At 43.8% G+C, this 12,643-nt stretch overlaps 1 protein-coding gene across 37 annotated transcripts in view; it reads left to right on the forward strand.

Moving 5' to 3' along the window:
• BIN1 (bridging integrator 1) overlaps positions 1 to 12,643 on the forward strand; it is an 86,663-nt gene that overhangs the window by 33,829 nt on the left and 40,191 nt on the right. For all 37 annotated transcript variants that reach the window (XM_040703455.2, XM_040703458.2, XM_040703457.2 and 34 more), the window contains exons 2-5: positions 1,917 to 1,997; positions 8,143 to 8,197; positions 8,988 to 9,082; positions 10,939 to 11,034. In XM_040703455.2, coding sequence (XP_040559389.1) covers positions 1,917 to 1,997; positions 8,143 to 8,197; positions 8,988 to 9,082; positions 10,939 to 11,034 — 327 coding nt within the window. The remainder of the gene's footprint in view (positions 1 to 1,916; positions 1,998 to 8,142; positions 8,198 to 8,987; positions 9,083 to 10,938; positions 11,035 to 12,643) is intronic.

Genomic DNA, 12,643 nt, shown 5'->3' on the forward strand with positions numbered 1-12,643 from the left:
CAATAGCTGCCTGTGCAACCAGTACTGCTTTTGTTCTGGTCTCCAGCAAGCTAGTGTATGCCAAGGGCCTGAGAGGAAGGTGGGAATAATCGTGCTGTCTGCATCTTGCTATGTAGACAGCTTAGAAGCCTGTTAGGCATTTATAGCTAATGTAGGTGCTTGCTGCTGTCTCTTGAGTTAACTTAGAAGGTTTTCAGTCACAAGTAGTGTGGTCTTCATATAGATACATACATACATACATATATGTCTTCCTCTTGCCTGTATGCTGACACATGAAAATCTCAAATACTCCTGGAGCTGAGGAGGGGCTGCTGAACAGGAGAAAAATGCAAAACAGTGATTCCCTCCTAGACATTCAATCCCAGACTAAATAAAGGGATTTATGAGCTGAATGATTGCACTGATCTCTCGTGCCCAGCTCTAGAGTCGGTTACTGCAGTCAGGGTTAAGCTGGGGAATGCGTGTGTTTATGTAGGAGTGGGGAATTGAGATTAGCCTAACAGACTTAACACAAATGCCCTCCTCCCTGCCTGTGCAGTAAGATGAGAGTGGGCCAGTAGGTGAATGTTGCATCCTGTTGCGTGGACCTTCACAGTGCCATTTTGGGAACTGAAAATAGAAGTCTAATTCCTGCCCTGCAGGAGGATAATCCTCTTTACATTCTCGGAAAACGTCCATGTGTAGTATAAGGGGTTGGAGGAAGCTGATTTACGTGGCCTCCCTGAAGGGACTGGTGACAGAAAAGCTGAAGCAGGTTCTTGCCTCAGTCCTCTGAACATGATGGTGGAGATCTGTGGATAAAGGTCTGCTGTGCTCAGCAGAGCAGGATACTTCTGCTTTCCAGTGCTTTTTGCCTCTCTGGTAGTCATGCTCTTAGCAGCCAGCACTCCCTTTCTTGCCCAAGCATTTTCTCAATGCCCTTTATTGCCCACCTCTTGCTCTCCAAAATCTCATGTCACTGAGCACTGGGTAGGCTTTTCTGTGTTTTTTATTGGCACTACAAGACAAGGCTTTATTTTTGATTAACAACAATGTTGTAATCAAGCTTAACCAGCTGTAGTTTGTATCCTTGTTTCCCTGCTGCTGGAGTTAGTTAAGGCACAGCAAATAACTGCTGCCCTCCCCTGCAGCTGCAGTTTGCCTGGGACCTGCCTTCCTGCCCACAAAGTGAAGTGCTTTGTTCGTGGCACCGGAGTGACCCACTTAGCTGCACAGAGTTCATTAAAAGTGAAGTGTGATAAGGGAAGTACTCTGATAAGGAGTTTTTTGCAGGCTGTGTGAAGCTGTGCTGTGCTGAGAGGTGGTGAGAGGAAAAGGACTGGCCGCTGATACTCTCAGATGTAATAGTGTCACATAGGCTCATGGTGTCAGAGCCCCAGATATTCTCAACAGCCAAGTCCTGCCAAGCATGTGCACTGTGAGAAAAGGGGGGACGAATGAGACTTTCCCCACTCCATCCATTGTCTTTTTCCTAGGACATCTCTGCACAGCTTTCTGTGTTTTAGGGCAGCACAGTCCAGCTGTTCCAAGAGCAAAAACCCACCCTGTCTAGACCAGTCTCGTGTTAAACCAAAAAGAGCATAACCACAGAAATGAAGGCATGTTAGGGATGTGGTTTGTCTCATGTCAGTCCAGGAGATGCATGAGACCTGTGAAGAGCAAGCCTCAGTCATGCTCTTCTGTACAGAGAAGTATTAGAGGTGTGAGTTCATCCTGAGTCATCTATAAATCCTTTTTCAAACTATGACTATTTGGAGAAATACTGCAGAAATTCTAAGTACAAGAATAAGGAAGACTTTTTTAACCTTCCTTATTTACAGGCTCATGAGCAAGAACTTGCAACGGCTTTTGTTTGTCTGCTTTGTTCTATCTGTGTTGTGTTCTACGTCTCTAATCTTTTCCCTCTCTTTCTACAGGTCCTTCAGAAGCTTGGGAAAGCAGATGAAACAAAAGATGAGCAGTTTGAACAGTGTGTGCAGAACTTCAACAAGCAGCTGGTAAGATGATTAGAGATATGTAATTTCACCCCGGGTTTCAGCATTAGTTTTTAATTATCTGCTGCAGTAGGCAGTTAGAACATGTTACGTTAAATGGTGCCACAGTCATGTTGAAGTGACCCACAGCTCTTAATTGTCCACTTATGAGAAATGACACTCTCTTCCAAATCCCCTACCGTGGAGTGAGGTGTGCTAAAAAGTAATGCCTATTTTGGACCAAAGTTTAGGGGGAAAAAATGCTTCAGCCGGAACGCTTCCTTCAGTTAACAGCTACTTCACAGTGTAATTGGTTCTGCTGGGCTGGATGCAGAGGTAAGGGAGCAATGTTATTGTTTCTGAAAGATGGATAGGAGGGGAAACAGATTAGAAATGAAAAAATAAAATGGAGCAAGGGTAAATTAAGTTCCTGAAGTGCAACAGAAGGTGGAAGAGAGATGAACAGAGCAAATGGAGAAAAAGAAATGTCCTTCCGTGAATAAGATATAGATGCAACTTTCTCTCCATCTTTGCACAATCACTGAATCAGGCTTGAGTCCTCATTCTTTTATGTTTCTGCTTCTGACTTACATTCTAGCACACAAACATTTCAGTAGTGTAGCAATCCCCCCTCCCATGGACAGGAGTAGGATTACTTCTTGACTTGGGTGTGTGTTGTATCTGTAATATTCAGGCACCCAGATGAGGGAAGGTTACATCAATTGCCCCAGGGAGTTTACAAGGCTGACTGTAGCTTGGTGGGCTTGGTGCTAGGGAAAGTGCTGCTCTTGGCTCACAGCAGGAAGCGCATGCCACCCCAAAGTGCAGGTGGTGCTGGAGAAGGCCTTTAGGCCCTTTGTGCCCTGGCATACTTGGGGCTTGTTTTTCTGGAGCTGCTAGTGGCAGCTGCATCATAGCTGTCAAGACTCAGCAGGTGTGGATCTGTGTCCCAAAATTGTCTGAGTTGGGATTATCCACAGCTGAATATAATGAAAATCTTTGAGTCTGACTTGGACTTCCATCTAACCAGGGCTGATTACAGATTCCTGGAGACTGATGATCACTCTCTTGGCAGAGATAGCTGCTGTTACTTCAGAAATACATGCAACGTCTCTGTAGCATGTCTACCCATGACATTTTCCAGTACACAGAGGAATACAGTTTGGCTACTTTCTGGGGACATGACATTACCAGATGTGACTTTTCCCTGTCATTATTGAGACTGTCAGCAATTAGGAAATCTACTTTTTAAGAAAAACTGAAAAACTTAGATTCAAATCTGTCTGGGATGGATTTTCAGTTTCCAAAGCCAACGATGCATTGAGAAGCAGATCAAAGAACCATGGCCTCTATTCTCCTTCCAGCTCAGTTTCTTTTCCCATCTTGCAAGGACAGTCCAAACAACTTATCAGAGGATCCAGAGGCTGCTGGGCATTTCCTGCATGTTGTGTGTTGGTTTTGTTTTGACGTGTGGCTTCCCTGTCAGTAAAATAAGTGCAAGCAATACCTATTTCACAGGGCAGATCATAAAAGTAAGTTATCTGGATTGTTATCTGAGATTGAGGAGTTGTTATGCTGATAAGAAAGACAAAAAACCTTTAACTGTCTGTGTGTATATACAAACTTACTTTCAATTTTAATGTATATACTACATGCATGTGGTGTGGCTGTGCGTGAGATCTCAGTGTGCTTTCCATACAGAATGTGCTCTAGTTGGAAGCATTAAGTCTGGAGGAAAGATGATCTTTCACCACAGACCTGTAACAGAATAGCTGTCCTGTGGAACTCGCTGGGCTGCAACCAGAAAGGTATTGAAACAGGAAGGGACTTTGAAAAGAAGCCCTATGGCAGTAGCTTTGTTTGCTCAGTTGGTTAGAAGCTCCTCTGAATCTAAAGACTGCGCTGGGTCATGCTGGCACACATTCTCTGGTGGGGACTGTGAGTGGATGGTGAGCAGATCTAAAAATAGTTTACTCATTTTATAAGGCATCTTGTAGTTCTTCCAGGTTGTGGATGAGTGGAGAGAAGGCGTTGAATTTTCCAGATCATTCTCTATTCAAGTTCATAAGAGCTATCACTCTGAGCTCTGGGTAGCGGGAGCTTTTTAGCTTAGGCAGATGGATTTGCTATGTGACAAATGAGCTGAACATAGCCATGCTTCTGGGCTTCAGGGCCTAGATTCTCTTTGGCATTAAGCTTCTCAGCCTGTTCATTGTAAGGCTCCCCTCTCTTTCTCTATCCAAGCAGCACTTGTGCCCAGGCAGCAGCACGCACGGAAATGGTCCTTGGGAACGTGGGAGCAAGACACCTGCAGCAAAAGTGCAATGATTGAGACGTGCCATGCATTGGCTTCTTTTTTGCCTGCATCTGAAATACTCTCAGGATTGAGCGAGCAGGAGGCTGGTGGCAGCCCTTAGACCTGGCACTGCCTCGTGTTCCTGCCTGGCAGAGCCACTGAGTTTTGATACTGTTCAGGAGCTGCCACTCCTGTGGAAATTCAGCACTTCACACCACGTGCCTGAGAGATAAGCTGCTGCTGGGTGTGCTTTGCATCCATCTCTGCGTGGCTCGACCTCAGCAGGGCAGGCTGTGCAGCTCTGAGCGTCCCTGCAGGGTTGCAGGTTTAATCTTTGCTCTTGCAGTGTAGATTTGGCTGTGTCACACCTAAGAGCTTCTTTTTGGGCAGAGAGGAAGCATGCCATACACATAAGTAAATCCAAGAACGTATCGCTTGTAAAATTGAAATTGCTATTTAGTCCAGGTCTAACTGTTGCTGAAAAAGAAAGAATAAGAATGCAGTTAGAACTGTTACACGCACACTGCTTCCTGGCATTGTGCTTTCCTTCTCACTGCTCCTCTGTGTCCTGAGATCGGTGTTTGTTCTGGCAGCAGTGGGGCGTTAGGGTGAGCTGCCAACATCTGAAGTCCAGCACTGCCAGCAGTATGATGCACATCTTAATGATGTCATCATTCTCTTTCTAGGATCCAGTTGGGGTCATTTCTGTATTTTTTCCAGCGTGTTTTTAGACTACGTTCCATGTCTCCATTTCTTGAGTCCTCTCCTGTGAGACCTGTATTCCTCTCATGAATCTCATTATGAGACTCATAACCCATTCTACATAAAATAACTGCTTGTTATTGCCATGTTTACAAAAAGTAAACAAAAACTAAACAAATGATGCTGTACCATTGAAGGTAACAGAGCAGCCCTAGCTACCAAGTCAGTTCATTAAGTTGCTGTCACTGCTAAGCCATGCAAAACAGAGCTCTGGGCTGGACAAGAAAAGTTTGGACAGATCAGGATTGATGCTTCTGTTTTGAGGCCTTGCAAATGCAATGCCCAGCATGTGGCTTGTTGCAGAGAATGGCAATACTGTATTGCAGGGTTACAAGATGTCTGGCACAATGCTCAGAATTGCTAATTCCTGTGCAGAGTTGTCAAGTTGAGACTCAGAGCTGAGAAACCTGGGATGCTCTCCTCTTTTACCCATAAGGGCTGTGATAAGGGCTGTGGCAATCTACTGGGGCCTCTGCGCTTGCCTCCTGGCTAAAGAAAGTGAGAGATGAGAAGTATTGCCTTGAACGGTTGACTACTGTTGTAAAAATAAAATATAGATATATAAAGACACATTAGAAAACACACAAAAATGTCCCCAACTCAATTCTAGGAGGAAAATTGTGCCATCTTTTCTTTTAAAGCCGGAGGGAAAATGTTTTAGGAAATCTAACTACTACTAACAAACAGCTCTACTGAAAATTACATCCTTAAATAGTGCTGAGTGAAAGGTATTATGAATGAAAGCACGCGCACAGTCCCCCAAATAAAACAAGAAATTGTGAAGAAATCCCAAAAATACTCTTTTTTTCCCCCACAGTTATAAGTAATAGGTGATTCATTAGGCCTTTGAAGAGAGAACTCTTCCAGCCTTCCCAGCATAGCTCTTCTATTTTTAAATATGCATCTTCCTGCACATACTGCCTTTTGTATTTTACCTGGTGGTGTTATAGGCTCACAGGGTTGGATTACACTGTAGTTGCAAGCATGGCAGTATCTGCTCAAACACCTGTGTGTTGCAACGCATCAAGCCTTTCACAGTGCAATTTTCTTTTGTGTGTTTGATTAGAATAACTCACTGTGTTCATTTGTACATCAAAAGTCAGTGCTGTTCTGGTGCTGAGGTTTTAAGTCATTGGTGAAAGGATGAGAAATGAATTTGGTAGCTAGAATTGGCACTGACCTTCCATTTCTGTCCTAGTTTTTCTTTCCTTTTGTGGATTTTTTTTATTGTGAGATTATGCATACTATTTATTTCTAATTTCTTTACCTTCTACATTTTAAAATGATTGTGCAATGATATTTCTTTCCTGAACACCTTCAAGTTCAACCATACCTCTGTAACTTCCCTCTGTATGCACTTAAACCTTCTGTTCTTCGATACCTCCACCGAGGACCTTCCCTGCCTTTGAGCTTTTTATAGCCTCAAAACTGTGTTCAAATTTAGTGATTCTTAAAAATGACATAGCTGCATTACGACAATACATAGAGCTGAAAGGTTTCACATGTCCATTTCTTTTGTGCCATTTCCTCTTCTGAACTGACATTTGCTAATTCTAGTCCGTGATTTTTAGTGCTGCTTTCCCTTAAGCCTTTCTTGCTTTGGGCATAATTGATTGAGCTACTGGTGGTCCTCTGTGTGTGGTCTTTGATTACTGTGGCATCTCCCCTCTGATGCTTTCTGATTGCACCACAAGGAAGTTTTATCTGCCCAGGTTTCCACACTTACCTTAAGCTGTGTTTACTTGCTTGGTACTTGAAGACCCCTCTAGGACTTCGGCAGCTGATCTGACCACTATTTCTTCATTCTTGTATACTCTTTGAGTCAATTCCCTATGTTTTTCTTTCCAACGAGGGTCTGACATTCTTTTATAAAGGTGGGCAGCTTTTTGCTGTCCCTCATTTCCTTTGCTGATGGCGAAGTAGGAAAATGTGAATTCATCCAGAACTTTTGCAGCAAGGAAATCAAATCAGACACAGTGTTTGGAAGCAGATGGGTTTCTGCACAACACTATGCTAGCAATGCCATTTCAACAGCTGGGCAGATTTAGTCTCTGCTTAGAAAGCACAGCTGCACCAAAAGCACAAAGGATCTGGGCACGAACTCAGTTGAGTGAAGAGGTGGCTGTGTTGTAGAGAGAGCTGATGGGAAACATCTGCTTGTAAAGCTGTTAGCTCTGAGGCAGCTGTCGGAGAAGTTCTGTGAGCTCCTCATCTCTGGAGTTGTCTTCAGCTGTCAATGTTCATCGTGCTGGGAGCCCCCACATGGGACAGACTGGGAAGGAAAATGAGGAGCGGTAGTGGGGGCATGGATCTGACTGTGCTCAAAATGGAAGAGCGATTGTATTGAGGAACGTGTACGTGTGTGCACATCTGACTTAAGTTTGCTGTAAGAAGTTCTTTCTAATCTGAGTTCTTCTGCAGCACTTATCTGTGCTGTCTGAAAGCTCAAACAAGCAAAACTCAGACTAGTGTCTGGTTTTAATCTGTTGTTTCCCAGTGTGCAAGGTCTGCTGTTGGCAGGCCACCTCTATAGTAAAGCTGAAGAAAAAGATTATTCCTGTATTTGCAAGCCCTGCAGTTTAAATAGGATATTTGGGCAGGTCAGAGACCCCCTTGTACTCACTTTGCACTAGGGTTTTTAATTGCAGTGTTACAGGAAAGTGGTGAACTAAGCTGCTCCCAAAGCAGTACATGACAATTATATCTGTCTCTTATAACCTGCAGACTCCTTTCAGTTGCATTTGTTGCACAGAACTGCTAGCCCCTTTCTTACAAGCTAACTATTGTCTTTTGGACTGTGTATAGTTATCTGTACAACATTGAAACATTAAAGCTGACTCAGCTTCAAAAGCAATTCACAGCTTCACTGACAGAGTTGATTGATAGTCTGCTGGCGTTGTTGGCCAAACATGCATGCAAGCTACCAGTTGTGGACCTACCAAGAAGATCAGAGGATTGTGTGGTCGTCTTGTTAATGTTTGTTCAGGCTGGTTAGAGGGCTGATGTTTGGCCCATCTGCAGGGTGATTTTTCTTTCCTTGGAAATGCTTGATTCCTTCCTATTTCTCTTTAAATGGGAAAATAACTGGTGGTCTTCTCGTTATATTCACAGTCTGAAGGCACAAGGCTGCAGAAGGATCTCCGAACTTACTTGGCTTCCGTAAAAGGTAAGATGAGCATATGCAGAGGTGTTTCCTATCCTCAGGCAGGGGTTTTAGAATAGAAAGAGTATTCATTTGGAAGGGACCTTCAAAGACCAGCCAGTCCTGACTTCTTCAGAGCTAACCAAAAGCTAAAGCATCTTAAGGATGGTATTGCCTCTTGAACACTGACAGGCACAAGGCATCTTCTTTCTCTCTCTAAGGAAGCCTGTTTCAGTGTTTGACTACCCTCATGGTAAAGACATTTTTCTTAATGCCTAGTCTGAACTTACTGTATGCTCTCACTGGTTCCCAAAACCAATGGCTTGCAAATGGCAGTCAGGTCTACCCTACTCCAAGGGGATGCTCTGGAGGCAGTGCTGTGCGGGTGCTCACGGCATGTGTAATTACTGAAATGTATAATAGTGTTTTCATGGTCCTGAATGAGAACTTGAACTGTACAGACAAATGCAGAAGAGGTCACCCTTGTCTGGTCAGGGGTTGCTCATAATCCTTCAAGACTTTCTCAGACAGGAGGGGTTGTGCCTTAATGCTGAGCTGGTGGTGCTTTCTTAGCAGACAGGCTCTTTTATCTTCTGCATGGGGAAAATGAACACAGAATATTTGATGTGACTGCATTCTTAGTTCTTTTTTTCCTGTGATTACCTTCCATTTTTGTGTTATTAAGGGGCAGACATTCAGCAAGTCCCATCTTAGCATTTGTTGAAGCTTATTCAATGCTGCTTCTTTTCCCATTCCTCAGGATAAGGGATTAACTGTTTCCTTGTTTCTGAGGCAGTTACCTTTTCTTTCCTAGCTATGCATGAAGCCTCCAAGAAGCTGACAGAGTGTTTGCAGGAAGTTTATGAGCCGGACTGGCCTGGGAGAGATGACACAAATAAAATAGCAGAGGTAAGACTCAGCGAAGGATGTGGACTCACTAGAATTGGTCTTTCAGAGGAGACAGGCTTTGGAAACTGCCTCAGTGAGCTAAATTCCTTTAGATGTGCATCTTTTCAGCAGGAATCAAAGAGACAAGGTGTTGGGAAGAAGGGATAGCTGAGGGGATGTGACCTGTACTTGTTTCCCAGGTTCCTGAACACTATGAAGAGCCCTGTACTTATGCACGCAAACAACTTTGTTCCCTCAGCAGTGGCTAAAGAGGGACAGAGGAAGCCAAAAGAGAGTTTGTAATTAAATAACTGGGTATGTTTTTCATTCTCTCTGCAAGAGGAATGGGAATATAAATTGATTCCCAAAGCATGATTAGAGCAGCTGTTGTGTAGCTGCGATCAACCTCCCACTCATAGCAGTACCACCAGCTACCATATTTTACTTGCCACTTTGTTTGACTGGGCCGTGTGTCACCCCCAGCCTGCTCTTCTCCTCATCATTTGGTGATGTGATGCCTGTCCAACTTGCTCAGGTGTTTTCTGTGGAGCATGGGGCACAACCCATCATTTGACAGCTTGGATGTTCTTTGGCATGTATGTGCAGTGGTCCAGCTGGAGACAGACATCCTCTGCTGTCTTGTTCAGCTGTTACACTGAACAGCAGCTGTGGCAGTTCAGCTCTGCCATGAGGTTGCAGAACAGGGCTTAGCTGCAGCTGTTTGTGGCAGCAAGGAGGGCACAGGGAGGAAAGCAAGAGAAAGACTGTTCCCTTCCCTGGGTTTTGCCTGCAGAATTCTCTCTTGAAATAACGTTTCTATCTTACCCAGGAAATACTGACTTTAAAGCAGATAGAAGAAGCAAAACCAGAATGTTTCCAGGTCAATTCTTTCGTTAGCATGGAAACTTTCTATTATGAGGTGCTATTGCAGTAAATGGAGTTGTAATTCAGCTGGTTTGGCTTCACATTCTCTATTGGCCTCGTTCCTTCTTGAGCCACCATGGTACCCCCTAGGGGACTGTCCTTTCTGGGAACTTGAACCAGAGGGAGCAAGAATCCTGCGACCTAACTGCAACTCCTCTGAGAGTCTGCAGGAATATTTGCAGCCTCCATCTTCCCATTTAATGTCTGTCTTGGCTTCTCTCCTTCAGGAAAGAGAACTAGAAGAAAAGTACTATTCCCGCCCCCCCCAGAAAAACAGCCCAAAATTCCTCCATAAAGTGGGCATTCTTCCTGAATAGTTTTGCTAAAACCATTTGGCCAAATGGAATAACAGGAAGTAGAAGTAATTTCCACCCAATCCTGGTTGTTGATGGGAAGTTAGCTTGGCTAAGAAAAATAAAGGATAATGTATGTGTGGGTTAGAGTGCTAGCTTTGAATAGAACCTCCAGGAGGCTGTGGAGGCAGGTGGTGAGGGCTGAAGAGCGCTGTGATAGCTTTCTGCTGTTCAGTATCTTCCAGAGCTGTATTACAGTGAAGGAGAAAACAGTGCAATGGTGTCAGGTGTCCCATTTTTGTTGCTGCTTGAGGAAAGTGACTTGGGAGAAGGATATAAGGGGAGCCCTGAACTTCTTTTTCCCTTCTGCTATGTGGATTTGGGCTAGCACTGTTGGGGAAGAGACAGACCCTAAAAGGAAGGTTTCTGAAGGATGCTGTATCCTTCAAATGGCTGCCTGAATTAGCAGCATCAAGCTGCCTTTTCTGTTTCTACATTTCTGCCATGACCTCACTTTTCATCTTATTTCTCTGCTTCTTTGCTTTTCTAAAGAAATGACTGTTTCTTAAGAGCTCTGGGGTCTGAAACTATTAACTGTAGCACTCACAGAATGCAAAGCTCTGTGTTCTTAATAGATAACTCATTACTTTTGTCTTTCAGAACAATGACCTGCTCTGGACAGATTTCCATCAGAAACTGGTGGATCAGGCACTTCTGACCATGGATACCTACCTTGGCCAATTCCCAGATATCAAAGTAAGATTCTCTTCAAGTCTTTTGATGTAGAGTCACAGCAGATGAAACCTCATAAGCATTAATTCATTGCATCCCCATGTTTTTTAAAAAGGTGTGTTTGCTGTTGCAAATGTTCCTATTAGAGCAGCCAGGATCTTTGCAGCTCTGGATTGTATGAAAGTGCTGTTTTCTCCTTTGGGCTTGAATGGAGAATCCAGGGGAAAGATGCTGAAGAAAAAACCCTTAAATGTAAAACAAAAGAACCTGTAAAAGTTCTGATTGTATCACAGTGCAGGAGGGTGAGGTGTCAGGAGCAGCTCACCATGCTCTCAGTCTTTTCAGTCCTTTGTTATTTTTTAACTTCCCTGTCAGTACAAAACATTGAGGAAACAGTTAGTGGCAAATATACTTTATAGATCGAGGCCAGCGTGAAGGACAGATTTCTGTGTGTTCCCTGAAGTTCTGCTGTGCATGTAATCAGCTCTTTGCAGGGAAGGGGGAATGCCGAACATGGGTTTTTTGGTAGGCAGTCAACCTGGGTTTGAATGGTGTCCTGTGAATTCCCCTTCTCCTGTTGTCATCTCTCCATTTGTTTTGGGAAGGTTATGCAGGAAATGTTTTCACCGTATGGAAGCACTAGTAATGATATCACCATGTGGAAGTATCAACTTGGCTTCTTCCCAATGAAAACAACCCTTTCCCCACCACATGGCTTCCACAGAGTTCGTCAGTATTTGTTGCTTCAGGAGGATTGTGCTGTATCAGAAGGGGGCAGGACATAGGCTTGTAAAATGAGCCCTGGACAGCAATGTCATTGCCTCCTGGGGCTCCTTGTTTTTGCTTCATTTCTCCAACCTTTTCTGTTCCTGGAAATGTGAGGTGGGGAAGGGCTGTTGCTTTCCAGCTGCTAAGGGCTGTAGTGCCGATCGCACCCCGTAGCGTGATTCCCATGTACCTCAGCAATGCAGAGGCCTGTGTGCTGCCACTTCTTGAGCGGGCTCTCTGTAGACTCAGAAGTTTGGGCTGCTTCTGACTAATAAATTGCATTTTGTCAGCCTAGGTGGCTGTGCACTGGTTAGTAACATCAGTGTCATGTTTCTTCCATGCTTGCCATCTTTGGGATTTCATAATTCTAAGGGCGTGCAATGTGATTTTAGAAGCAGCGTGAAACTTGGACCACCCAAATCCCACCAAAACTCAAGGGATGAGGCAATGAACACTCACTGATCCTCTTTGACTTTGGAGTGGGTCAAGAGATAACTGTTACTAACATCACAATCTTCAGGTGATGCTCTAGAATATCAGGAGTTAAAGTTCTTAAGGGTGGCATGCAGGAAAGAAAAAGCAGTCATATATAATTAATGGAATACTTCAGTTGTTTTAGTTGCTGTGGTAATAGTTTTGTTTTCCACAAAAAGCAAAAAATTTTTTTTGCTTTTCCTGGAATTCTGGTGTTAGTCTTCATCTTTCTGATGAAGAAAAATGATATATGGAGAGAAGATGATTTTAATTTAGTTAAGCAGAGGCCTGTTTTTTGTTAATGACCCAGTAATTCACACGTGCGATGTTAGATCATGCATGTGTTACTTGTTTGTTAAATTCTAACATGTTCTGAATCTCCTTCCACTTG

The sequence above is a fragment of the Gallus gallus genome, chromosome 7 (assembly GCF_016699485.2).
Source record: "Gallus gallus isolate bGalGal1 chromosome 7, bGalGal1.mat.broiler.GRCg7b, whole genome shotgun sequence".
NCBI classification, from domain to species: domain Eukaryota; kingdom Metazoa; phylum Chordata; class Aves; order Galliformes; family Phasianidae; genus Gallus; species Gallus gallus.